Here is a 14,307-nt window from a genome sequence, read left to right on the forward strand (position 1 = left end):
CAGACTGCTAAAAATTCTACTAAATATGAATGTTGGCTACTTTGTGTCTCTTATTTTAATGAAGGTAGCAAAGGGAGAACTTTCTCTGTTCAGGCATGACACTTGGTAGCAAACTATTACAGCCTGCAAAATTAGGGGGAAAAATGGAGATTCCCTATATTTCTTAAGACCGGTCACAAGTGTTGAATTCTGGCCAAATGTCTGCTCATGTTTCAGTACAGTGTTTCTTTTTATATTTAAAAAATCAAGTTATAAACCCATATTCCAAGGTTTTAGAAAACTGGCAATTAGCATTATTTCTTTAGTAACTAGATCCAGGAAAGGGGAGCGGGAAGGGAGGCAGGGGTGGGGAGAGTGAGCGGGAGAAAGAGAGATATATAAATAAAATAAGAAGAAAGCACATACTGAGGGACAAAGAAAAGAGAGAAAATTCAGTTTCAAATGGCAAGCCCACAGGAATACATACCCCAGTGTACTTCTGTGTGTAAACGTATGCTCCTTTTCTCAGCTGCCCATATGCCAGTTTGCATTCCAGTCCTATCAGACACTGTCAAAAGCCCTTTTAATATGTAGCCCCAGGCACCAGAATGAGTGCTTCTATCTTCTCCATATGGTTTAACAAGGGTAGGGTAGGGTTTGGGGTTGCCACCTGTCCAAATCAAGCCTTCACAAGGCACGTTCTCAATGTGACCTCATCTAAGAATGCTTCTGACATGGTAGCTGAGGTGTGAAAGGAGAAAGGACTGCTCAGAAGGAGTCTCAAATAGTGCCTGCAAGAACTTCAATGGAGGACCAGCATTTACTTTGTTGATAAAAATAATCTTTTTTCCCCAAAATATTCTGTTTCCAAATATCACCTTGTCAGAAAATAACGAAGCATCCATGACATCAAGCCCAATGGTACAATTAGAAACAGTAACAAACAAACAAACAAGCAAAAACCCCCAAAAGGCTTAAATAAATGGTAAAATGGGGATGCAGATGTGCCCAATTATTTTGAACATTCCAATAATTAATAAACTAGTGTTGATTATTTATATACCAAAAAGTATCTTACATTTATAAAAACACTTGTCATAGGCTTTTAATAGTAAGATTCCAACAGATAATTTAAGCCAAGATCCAATTAATAATAATTACTGAGATAAAAATCACTAGGTAAATGAAGCATAAGTAGATAAAAGAGTTGATGTACTGCTTTTAGGGTAAAAATATGTTGTTGGCTCCTGAGCCAATATGAACCATTTTATACTGTGCCACCCCCTTCCAATGAACATTAGTGGATTACTAGGAAAAATAATTTTCCCCTCTAAAATTCTAATCAGGCATTTTGGAAGGAAACAAGTAATTCTTCATCAAGCAAACACCACCAATCACAATAAAATAACAGACTTTGCCATAAAATAATTATTCAAGGGACTATGAATTGTATCAACTGTGAACAATGCAAGCACCACGGGCTAAGATACAAACTTAATAGGTCATTTTCCGTGTTGACAAATGCACATAATGAGGATCTCAATCACAGGAAACATGAACACAGGCTTCAGGGGGAAAGTCAGGAGGACGGCAGTGCAGAAGAGCTTTCTGTGGAAGGAAACACACACACCCACACACACACAAACTCCTTGAGATCTAGGAGCAGCACTCAGCCGAGAGAATCTGGCACATGAAGTAAGCTTTCAATAAATGCCTGTTTATTGAATAAATATCAATAAAAATCTATCCTCTAAAGGAAACTCTTAGAACATCCCATTGAAGTTTAAAATAAGAAACTCATTGGATTTCATTCTCCTTTTAATTAAAAATGGATACGTATTTTTTACAAGCTTGGTATTATTAATTTATACCTTTACTTGCATAATCTCCTAACGCTGCACCAAACTCTTCCTTTCCCCTTAAGACACTTGTTAAAAAATATTCACCCATCCACTGAAAGTAACAAACTGGGAGCACTGGTGTTAGAATGTTCATTACATTTGGGCAACAAATCCAAACTCAGCAAGTCCAAGTGTGGGTTCCTGATGCTCACGGGGCCTTTAGTAGCTGCAGATGTTCCTGCAAAGCTACAGCGCAGGATACACAGGCATTTAGAGAAGATTATCTTCTTTAAGGCACTAAATTCTAAAAAATTATACAAAGCAGGTTAAAATCTAAAAAGGTCTACATGTGATAAACAAACTAGAGTAGTTCTGTGGAATTCAAGTAAAAAAAAATAGCTAGCAATTCCTTGCTTTTGTAATTCTTTTACAATACTGGCCAGTACAACAAATTCTAACATATAATTTTGAGTTCAATCAACTCCGGGGACCGGAGTTAGATGCATTTTCACGTCTCGTGGTTATTTCATCATCTGTGAAAGTGGTTATCCATAAACTAGGCTGGCGCACAGCCTGCTGTACTACAGAAGCTACCTCTCCTCTGTGTTGCTCCGAGCATGCGTGTGTGCAGATGTATCTGTAAACACCAGTTCATGAATCTCGGATGCACAGCTCATTTAAGCACTTGAGGTAGAATAACATGCAGGTGTCAGCCTTCCGTATTTCAAAGCTTGAAGATTAACCTAATATACAGTATGGTGACCTAACAATTCTTCATTTGAGAGAAATCTGAAAAATCATCTCTGATACAGCCCAAGTGTGAGAATAACCCAGCGGGATTTCCACCTCTTCATTTCTTAATGAGTTTTTTGATAATGAGAGGTGACTTTGCCAGTCACTCTGGGCTCTATTATGGCTAATTTGACTCCACTTCACTCTCTTTGTTAATTATTAACACTAGCCTTTTTATCCTCATGAGACATTCCAACTTTTCTTTTTTCGATTTTTATGAGCCCATCTTTATGAAGGTGAAAGTCTTGGAGAATAGGTTTTCACTTAGTGTAGAGCTCGAACATTTATTATTCATTTAGGCGGAGATGCTGTGACATTATTATATAAGCAGGGGTGTTCTTTGGGACGGCTTTAATGTGCTAGCAATGTGAAAAGGCTGTTAATTAAAGAAGAAGCACCGTGGTATTTTTCACTTGGGAATCAGTTCCCAATAGAATGGTCATTTGCCACTTGCTAGCATATCCACAGATTAAAAGGTGACTGGCTCCAAGGGTCTGCCTTTCAGTAGTGCTGAAAGAAATGATTTGTGTCATTTGCAGATGGCTTTCATTTGGCAGAAGCGGTCACTTACCATATCTCTATTGGCAGGACAATTGTGGGAAATAGCATTCATGGGTAGAATCTATTTGTATAAGTTTTGTAGTCATTCAGTTTCATTTAAATACCATATTAATTGCTTCATTGTGAAAACATTTGTTTCCCCTCAATTTTAATACATCTCTTTTTCAAAATTGTTTCCTTAGATACCATTTAAAGAGATTGCCCATCCACAGTTATCTCTTTAGTTCGCAGGGAGTAGATGAGGGTGGATGGAGGCAGGGGGAAGAGGTGCAGGGGAGAGCAGTATGTGTTTGACAGAAACGAGGAGCCCGAGTTTGTCTTCATCAGCAGTCCTGCTCTGGGGATCAGTGGGTGAGTCTGTGAGGGGTGGCAGATTAGGGCCAGTTGCTAAAACAATGGTGCAGCTGGTACTCTTCCCTTGAGGAAAACCACATTTCACCTCCAACGGTTCTTAAGGCTAAGACTTGCCCTAATCATGCTCAACTGTAAGAAAAGGCACATGACCCAGACAGTATTTTTTCCCTCCTAAAACTGAAATTAAATTTTCTTGAATCCCTCTCCCCAATAATAGTTCAGTCCCCCAAATTCTCATCATGGATGTTTTGTGATGTATACACTAAGATGGTATGTACCCTTATCTAGTCTTCTCTGTACTCTAACCAACTCTCTTCCTCTGCCCCACAACTCAAGACCCTATAAGCATTATTTCAAGAAATCACCTATCTTCCTTGAAAAATCGTATTATTTTATAAATGCTCCTAGAATCTGCTTTTGGTACTGTTGACGAAGACAGAACGAGGGACTAAAGGATCAGACTTCACTTCTCTTCTGTCCCTGATGCCCTATCAGCGAGCCCCGGGCCAGGCACCTCGCCTCTTAGGGCTTCCACTTCCTCAGCTGGAAAATAGAATCTTGTCTAAGACCCCTCCCCCTATTCTAAAGAAAAACTACCTATTTTGGAATATCAAAGCATAAAGATTTTAATGAAAGATGGCAAATGACCAGTGGAATATCTAAATTAGTCATTAAAGAACAAAAACAAGTCAGCTATAAAGTTTTTAAGGTACAAATAAAGTACAAATTCTACCCTATACTTGAATTAATTGGAGATATACTAGGAATTTCATTGTGGAAAAAGCAAAATAAAATGTGACACTACTAATAATAAATCACAATCATTTAAAAATCTTTATATAATCAGGGGCACACCACGTGTGAGGAAACAGTAAACACTGTTATTCAGCAAACTATCTCTGGTTCCAACACTGGACATTTCAGAGCAATCTGTTCTTGTTGCCCCCAGCTGGTGAAAGCTGCAACTAGTTAGAATTTGGAGTGTAACTCTAATGGGGTCAATATGATAAAAATCGCTGTACCATGGCAGTGATGTAAGGATCTTCCTTTCAATGAGGGTTAAAAGGAATTAAGTTTTGTATTTTCCATTGGCTTTCAAACGGACAATTTGGGGGCAGTATAGGTTAACATTTACCTTTTAAAGAGAATTCATTAAATCACTGCCTAAATATTTCAGGAATTTAATAAAACAAACACATAATTATTAACATTATTATCAAATGTGATGTTAATAGCAAAAAAAATTATGTTTCACTAACTTATGAGATATTACTCGGCAGTTTGGCTTTGGGTATCTTGTGAGTTTGGGAAGAAAGTCACCGCATTCTGCGCCCCCAGCCCACTCCACAGCCCAAAACCAAAAGGGAGTTAAGGCATTGGGGAACTTTCTACTTACCTCACTACATAGACAGGCTGTCTTCCTCTGAAATAATTGATGTTTTCTAAAATCTATTAATCACCACAAAATCAAAGCCAAGATCTAGACTAACCCCCAAATACGTAATACTCAGAAGATATCAGTAAAAAATAATTTTGTGTTTTGTTTGAGAATGTATACAAAAATAACATAAGACAATACTTTGTGCATTTAATAATAGTCAATGTTAAAGAAATGGTTTAAAACAGGAGACGAATATGTACCTATTTTGAACTAAATATTTGCAAGCCTGGCTGAAAATCAAATTTCTTTCATTCTTATTTTAGTGTTATTGTTGACATAACTCACAAATTCACACTTGCAATGTAACCGCTCTTTAAAAAAACACATGTCAAAGGATGTTAACTCTTTGGAACTGCAGTAGCGGTTCCCCAAGAAAACTTCTCAGAAATCTACAGCATGTTTGGCTTTTTTCCATTAATTCTAACATGTCAAATAAGTTAAACGATCTATGTTTACTAATAGTATGACTGTCAACATTAACAAATATTTCATTTTTGAATAAACTCCAAAATAATCTAAATATGATTAATTCTTGGGTTTTCATGCAAATGGGGAAAGCAATGTTGGAATAATCCTACATTAACTTATTCTCATTTACAGAATTAATGCACAACATATGTCTTTATTTCTGGCAGCAAGTTTGTTGTTATACTTTTATCTTAAGTTAATGTTACGTCTGTCTGGTGATTTCTTAGCAGACATCGAATGAAGGTAAGTGGCAGTAAAGAAGGTTGTTCTGAGTCTGCTAGCTGGCAGGAGGGAACCATATTGGAACTTAAAAACTGGATGAGGATAATTTGCGGAATGAGTGATTCACATTATGATAATTGAATGCGGGTTTAACAACTTCCAAGAGCAGACATTGTGGTTGAATCTGAAGTAGAGGTTGTAGCTTACTTCTTTTGAATAGGATCTTTTGGAAATAAAATATGAGAGGAAAATGAGTAAGATGGTTGAAAGAATCAAGACTGAAGTTTTAATAGTTAATATTCATAATATTTATTTAGCATCTACTATATATGAGCTATTATTTTATTTAATTGTCACTGTCAATGACACTGTAGGCACCAATATTTTCCTTCTTTTATAGATGAAGAATCTATAATTTACAGAGGTTAAGCTATTGTCAAAGGTCAAGTAGCAAGTGGTAGAGACAGATGTGAATCTGTCAGAGCCCATATTATTAATTACGATAACACGATGCCTCTCCTACTATAACAGGCATTCTTAACCTGGTGTCCTATCCGGATGTCTGTGGGGAGTCTGATACTACACACAATTTCATATCCGTGTGAATTTTCCCCCAGTAAAACAGCTGTAGTTTTATCAGAGACTCATAAAGATCAACCAAAGAAAGGTAAGAAATAATGGACTAGAGTGATGAACAAAGCTGACTGATAGAGTAATTTTTTTTAAACAAAGATAAATATAAAAACTTAAATTTAAATTTAAACCTAGAAGTACATAGTAGTGGTGCCCTGGAAACAGAGCAGCAAGGGAATTTAGTTTTGAATGTTTAAATGCATGGGCAAGGTGACTAAGTTCCTGGGAGGGTTGGAGCCGCTGTGGGCTGCAGGAGGACAGGCGGAAGAAAGGCGCCTCTCACTGGGGTCTGGGTTACTCAGGTCACGTGTGAGCGCTGTGTTCCTGTCAACACCACACTCCCAAGCAATACTGGAAAATGGAGTGAGGCCTATTTAGAAGAAGGTGACAAGAATGATAATGAGCATGAAAACCCTATCATGTGAGGAAGAGTTGAATGGCCTGGGAATAATGGCTTAGAGAAGAAAATACACAATAGAAGAAGGCTGTTACACTGATCAAGTAGAACAAGACAGGACCAGAGTTTAGGGGGAGGCAGAGCTCAAGCTGGTCTACAATGGGAGGGATTTTACAGAAGAGGTAATTAGTGGCCTCGTGATTACTGCAAGTGCTGACGCCAGCCTCTCAGTAGCTACTAAACGAGAGTTTAAAGAATCATTACACAGAAGGCCCAGGAATCTGTATGTTAAGAAGTGCCTCACTAAAATTCTGATAAAAACTAGGTTTGTACTGTTTGCTAGAAGACCATGTACCAAAATAACTTCAAAAGTTAATACTGCTTTGGAAAAAAATATCTCAACAGAGAACCTATGCAATCTCTTTAACTTCTAAATACTGAGAGCAAGCCGAACCCTATAGCAATATTACACTAGGATCTTTAGAATCCCTTTCAGAAAACAATATTATCATAATGCATATTAGTAGAAGCCTTAACATAGCATGATTTCTGGAATAATGATACATTTCTAAGGTGTCTTTCAGAGATCAAAGTATTCTCAAGTGCTTCAGAATTGTTAACCTTTGGAAATTTTTTGATTCACAAGGCACAATGAGAAGGGTGTCTAAGCTATCGGTCCTCAATGAAGGCAGGAGGGCAGGAATCAATGGAACTCTAGGGGCCACTGGAGCAAGCTGGTAGTGTTGCTGGTTTCCCCAGATCCTGGCCTGATATACTCAGGGAGGAAGAGAAAACATGTTATGTATTTTGACTTTTGCCGCACGGTTGCAAGAGTTCTGTAAATACACATCGGCACACACAGCATTCTCGCACCCCTCCCCATTTCATAGACTAGAGCAAATGCAAGTGCTTACTGTCATTTCTGAGGAAATTATTAAGCAGCTGGAAAAGAGGAAAGCTATCCCAGGAGTCTTGTGGCTGAGCCTCCAGTGCTGTATCCATATCCACTGTGAATAAAGCCCAAAACTTCTCTGCATGTTCTGCCAATAAATCCGGCCACCAGGCAAATGCCTGTTAAAGGATAAAGAAATAATGTAAAAATACATTACTTGTTAGAAACATATACAAATACTATGCCCCTTGAACACACATCATTAAGAGTGCAGTTGTAGCCCTGGCTGGCGAGGCTCAGTGGATTGGGTGCTGGCCTGAGAACCAAAGGGTTGCTGGTTTGATTCCCAGTCTAGGGCATGTGCCTGGGTTGTGGTCCAGGTCCCCAATAGGGGGCGTGCAAGAAGCAGCCACATTTTGATGTTTCACTCCCTCTCTTTCTCCCTCCCTTCCTCTCTAAAAATAAATAAATAAAATTAAAAAATAATAAAAAATAAAAGTGCAGTTGTAGTAGAGTATTGTAGAGTATGAAACCAAATGTTTAATACATCTTTTCCCAGAAAAGAGAAATGCTGGACATGACACCAAAACATTCAAAGTACTTATATTTAAATTATGAGAGATAAGGAATTTTTCTTTTTGTTTTATATATTTTTCAAATGCTCTAAGTTAAACATGTATTTTTAAAATAAAGCAATGGCAGCCATCGTACTTTTTAAAAGATTTTATTTTATTTATGTTTAGAGAGAGGGAAAGTGAGGGAGAAAGACAGGAAGAGAAACACTACTGTGTGAGAGAAACATCCATTAATTGCCTCTCACATTCCTCCTACTGGGGACCTGGCTCGAGATACAGGCATGTGCTATGACGAGAATCGAACTGGCAACCTTTCAGTTTGCAGGAGGATGCCCAACCTACTGAGCCACACCAGTCAGAGCGGCCAATATACATTTTAATTCTACTTCAGATTTCACCACTTATTAATTGATGCTTATTATTTAAATATGTGTATCTATAAAATTTCTTCTTACATTTAAAAATTCTTATTCTTTATTTGTAGTATATTTTTTATAAATCTAAGGTCTAGCCCTGACTGGTGTGACTTAAGTTAGTTGGGTGTTGTCCCATTAAATGAAAGGTCACTGGTTTGATTCCTGGTCATGGCACATGCCTAGATTGCAGGTTTGCTCCCATTAGGGGCATGTGGATGAGAGGCAACCTATCAATGTTTCTTTTTAACATCAATATTTGACTTCTTTTTTCTCCCTCCCATCCTTTCTCTCTAAAAATAAATATATAAATAAAAAATTAAAAGAAATCTAAGGTCAAAAGCTAAAAAACACTTTCATAGAAATTTCCTGACCCTCCCATGTGAATTAGGTTCTCCTAAATATATCTCTGATATTGATTTATTTTATCTCTCTGACCCATTTATTTTACAGGTCTTAGCACTGCATATAGGACTACATTTGTGAATATTTTCATGTCTGCCTCTTAAAATAGATTTTATACTCAACCAGGCATTTTCTAATGCCTTTTAGGTAATGGCAATCACTTTTAAAAAGCTGTGCTGTTTAAATGGGTAAAAATAATATTTATTTTTTAGAAAGTTATTGAAAATAAGCATGTATCATGCTCATGGATTGGAAGAATTAACATCATCAAAATGTCCATACTACACAAAGCAATTTATAGATTCAACGCAATCCCTATTAAAGTACCAATGACATATTTCACAGATATAGAACAAACACTTCAAAATTTTATATGGAACCATAAACAACCCCAAATAGCTTCAGCAATTTTAAGAAAGAAGACTAAAGTAGGAGGGATCACAATACCTGATATTAAACTGTATTACAAGGCCACTGTGATCAAAACAACCTGGTACTGGCATAAGAACAGACACATAGACCAATGGAACAGAATAGAGAGCCCAGAAATAAACCCAAGTCTCTATGGTCAGCTAATATTTGACAAACGGGGCAGAAGCATAAAATGGAGTAAAAATAGCCTCTTCAACAAACGGTATTGGGAGAGCTGGACAGCTACATGCAAAAAAAAAAAAAAAAAAGAAACTCCATCACCAACTTACACCACACAAAAAAATAAATTCAGATGGATAAAAGACTTAAATATAAGTTGTGACACCATAAAAGTCTTAGAGGAAAACACTGACAGGAAGATCTCAGATATTCCCCACAGAAATATTTTCACTGATATGTCCCCTAGAGCAAGGGACACAAAGTAAAGAATAAACAAATGGAACCTCATCAAATTAAAAAGCTTCTGCATGGCTAAAGAAAACAGCAAAGTGAAAAGGGAACCAACTGTATAGGAAAACATATTTGACAATGACACCTCAGACAAGGCTTTGATCTCCAAAATATATAAAGAAATTACATGACTCCACTCCAGTAAGACAAACAATCTGATTAAAAAACGGGCAAAAGACTTGAACAGACACTTCCCCAAGAAAGACATACAGAGGGCCCAGAGACATATGAAAAGATGCTCAGCATCACTAGCCATCAGAGAGATGCAACTTAAAACCACAATGAGATACCACTTCACACCAGTCAGAGTGGCCATCATAAACAAATCAACAAACAAATGTTGGAGAGGTTGTGGAGAAAAGGGAACCCTAGTGCACTGCTGGTGGGAATGCAGAGTGGTGCAGCCAATGTGGAAAACAGTAAGGAATTGCCTCAGAAAACTAAAAATGGAACTGCCTTTTGACCTGACAATTCCACTGCTGAGATTATACCCTAAGAGCCCTGAAACACCAATCCAAAAGAACCTATGCACCCCAATGTTCATAGCAGCACAATTTACAATAGCCAAGTGCTGGAAGCAACTTAAGTGCCCATCGGTAAATAGTGGATCAAAAAACTATGGTATATTTACACAATGGAATTCTATGCAGCAGAAAGAAAGAAGGAGCTCCTACCCTTCAGGACAGCATGGATGGAACTGGAGAGCATATGCTAAGTGAAATAAGACAGGTGGTGAAAGACAAATACCATGTGATCTCACCTTTAATTGGAACCTAATTAACAAAACAAACAAGCAAGCAAAATATAACCAGAAACATTGAAATTAAGAAAAATCTGACAGTAACCAGAGGGGAGAGGGGAGGGAATAATGGGGGGAGGAGGGTTTTCAGGAACAACTATAAAGGACACATGGACAAAACCAACAGAGCCGTGGAAACAGGGGAGGGAGATGGGGGTGGCTGGGGTCAGGGGGGAGTGGTGGTGGGTAAATGCGGACTACTATACTCGAACAATAAAATCATTAAAAAAAAGAAAAGAAAAGAAAATAATGTGGCTTGATTATGGACCACAGCATCAAGCCTGCCTGACCGTGAAAACCAGCAGCAGACCAGCCAACCTATAGACCCTGGCAGCAGACCTGTCTGTCCATGGTCCCTGCCAACCGGCCCACCCAGCAACTTTGCCTGGGCTGACTGGCGAAGGGTATTCCCTGCAGAGGCAAATTTTTAAAGAATGGAAGAGGTGACTACTTCTTCCAATGTGCAGACACCAATGCAAGGCTACAAGGATCATGAAGAATCAAAGAAACTTGACACCAACGAAGGACCAAAATGAAGTCTCAGTAAACAACCCCCCCAAATGGAGTCCTATGAACTAACTGCCTGAAAGTGTTGAAAAATCATATAAGCTCAGGAACTGTAAGAGAACACACAGACAGAACAAAATGATATCAGGAAAACAGTACATGAAGAAAGTGGTAAGTTGGACAGAAACCATAGTAAACCACCAAACAAATATTCTTCAACTGAGGAATACATGATCGAAAAATTCAACAGGGAACTTCAATAGCAGATTTAAATGAGAAGATAAAGAATCAATGAACTTGAAAACAAGTAATTTGAAGTTATACAGTTACGGTAACAAAAGCAAAAAGAATTAAAAAAATGAAGAAAGCCTATGGGACTTATGGGACCTCTCTAAGAAAACAGATGATACCTATTATGGTAGTCCCAGAAGAAAGAGAAAGGGGAAGAAAGCTTATTTAAAGAAATAGTGGCTTAAACTCCCCAAAGCTGGATAGGAAAATGGACACCCAGATTCATGAAGCCCAAACGACACCAAATGGCTGGACCTAAAGAGGTCTACACTGAGACGCATTATAATTAAATTGTCAAAAGTCAAAGACAAGAGAGAATTTTGAAACTAGCAGAGAAATATGACTCATTATATACAAGGGACCCTCTTTCCAATAAGGCTATGAGCAGATTTCTCAGCAGAAATCTTGGAGGCTTGCAAGTAGTGGTAAGATATATCCAAAATGCTGCCCTGACTGGTGGCCCAGTTGATTGGGCGGCATCCCGCAAAGTGAAAGTTCGCTGAGTCGATTCTAATTCCGAGTTAGGGCACATCAGTGTTTCTCTTCCTTTCTCCCTCCCTTCTCCTCTCTAAAAATAAATAAATAAAATATATATTTTTAAAGATGTATACAAAATGCTAAAAAAAAAACCCAAGCCAACCAAGAATACTATCCTCTAAAGATAAAACAAAATTGCCCTTTAAATTTAATGAACATTGTGGGAACATTTTCCTCAAAACTTTTTACTCATCACAAAGATCTCTTTACTAAATTAGATGTAGAAGCTGTTCTCATATTGAAAGGTTCTGGTAATCTGGAGGCAATTCACATCCTCAAGAAGCTGGCAGATTCCTATTTAGATGAAGGCTTTCTGTTGGTTAAAAAAAATGGAAGCAAATCAATCAAAGCAAATTGAAAATGCTAAAGTTCTTATTGCAAATACTGGTATGGATACAGACAAAATAAAGATATTTGGTTTCTGTGTAATAGTTGATTCTACAACAAAGGTTGCCGAAAGAAAACACGTAGAAAAGGAAAAAAATGAAGGAAAACGATGAATGCATTTTTAAGCATGGGATAAACTGCTTTATTAACAGGCAATTAATTTACAATTAGCCCAAATAGCTCTTTGGTGTTGCTGGTGTTATGGCTTATTGGACATGCAAATTTTGAAGGTGTGAAATGCCTGGCTCTTGTCACAGGTGGTGAAATTGCCTTTACCTTTGACCACCCACAACCAGTGATGCTTGGAAGTTGCAAGCTTACTGAGGAAGTTATAATTGGAGAAGAAAAGCACCTTCACTTTTCTGGGGTAGCCCTTGGAGAGGCTTACACTATAGTTCTTCATGGTACCACTCAACAAATTTTATATGGAACAGAAAGATCTTTGCATGATGCTCTTCATGTTCTTGCCCAAACTGTGAAGGATTCTGCAACAGTTTATAGAGAAGGATGTTTTGAGATGCTGATGGCTCATGCTGTGACACAGCTTGCCAGTAAAACACCAGGTAAAGAAGCTGTTGCAATGGGGTCTTATGCTAAAGCACTGAGAATGTTGCCAACTAAAACAGCTAACAATGTAGGCTATGACAGTGCAGATCTGGTGGCACCACTCTGAGCTGCCCACAGTGAGGGCAATACACCAGCTGGACTCGATGTGAAGGAAGGTAGTATTGGCAATATGGAAATACTGGGTATAACAGACAGTTTCCAAGTGAAGTGAAAAGTTCCTTTAAGTGCAGCTGGAGTAGCAGAGGCGATTCCACACGTGGACAACATTATCAAAGCAGCACCATGGAAATGTGTCCTTCATCACCAACCGTTAGGTATTCCTGTATGCTGTTATGCTCTGGACCAGTTCATAGCAATGTTGTTTGAAAGAATTTGACTTCTTAAAGAAGACTGTGGAATCGAAGTTTATCTGTGGTTCTTACATCCTGAGGTCTGGACATTTAGCTGATGTTTCATTTTAACCTGGGTCTAATTTATTTGCTGTTTATTTTCCGTAAAATTCAGTTGATTTAAAAGTCCATTTCTCATACTGTGCATCAAAAAATATTTGAACAATTAAAAACGTAAAAATAAAAGTGAATGAGAGATAAATCTTTCCCAGACAAGCAAAAACTGAACAAGTGTGTCACCACTAGATCTATCTTATAAAAAATGCTAAAAGGAATTCTTCAAATGGAAACAAAATGTTGTGAATATACACAGAGACACTAATGGATATGAAAGTATAAATCTCACCAGTACAGGTAAATATATAAACAAATAAAGAGTAATGCAATATTGTAATGGTGGTATATACATCTTCTTAACCCTAATGTAAAATCTAAAAATGTATTAACTACTAACACAAAAATTTGCTCATGGATACTCAGTATAGAAGAAATAAATTCTCATATCAATAACATCATGTGTGCGGGGGGGGGGGGAATAAAAGTGTAAGGTATTGTATATGATTCAATTGAAGCTGTTATCAGTTTAAAATAGACTATTCAGATCTCTGGAGTCCAGTTGAGAGTCAGTCCTTATCTGGATAAACCAAGATACAACTATATTTTGCTTACGAGAGACCCAATTTAGATTTTAGGACACACATAGGTTGAGAGTGGAGGGATGGAAAAAGATATTCCATGCAAATGGTAACCGAAAGAGAGCAGAGATAGCTATACTTACATCAAACAAAGTAGCAAAATAATTGTCCCAAGAGACAAGGAAGTTGATTACATAATGATAAAAGGGTCAATTCACCAGGATGACAGAAATATATACACACACATACATCACAAAATATATATATACCACAAATATATATATCTCATCAGAGCCCTGATACATATACAGAAAACATTAACAGATCTAAAGGGAGAAAT

At 37.6% G+C, this 14,307-nt stretch overlaps 1 protein-coding gene and 1 pseudogene across 5 annotated transcripts in view; one reads left to right on the forward strand and one right to left on the reverse strand.

The window, feature by feature from the left end:
• CADPS2 (calcium dependent secretion activator 2) overlaps positions 1-14,307 on the reverse strand; it is a 575,679-nt gene that overhangs the window by 67,386 nt on the left and 493,986 nt on the right. For all 5 annotated transcript variants that reach the window (XM_053926174.1, XM_024555170.3, XM_024555169.4 and 2 more), the window contains one exon: positions 7,603-7,759. In XM_053926174.1, the coding sequence (XP_053782149.1) occupies positions 7,603-7,759 (157 nt within the window). The remainder of the gene's footprint in view (positions 1-7,602; positions 7,760-14,307) is intronic.
• Positions 12,054-13,319, forward strand: LOC112299934 (T-complex protein 1 subunit beta pseudogene; annotated as a pseudogene).

This window comes from Desmodus rotundus, chromosome 6, assembly GCF_022682495.2.
Source record: "Desmodus rotundus isolate HL8 chromosome 6, HLdesRot8A.1, whole genome shotgun sequence".
Taxonomy (NCBI): domain Eukaryota; kingdom Metazoa; phylum Chordata; class Mammalia; order Chiroptera; family Phyllostomidae; genus Desmodus; species Desmodus rotundus.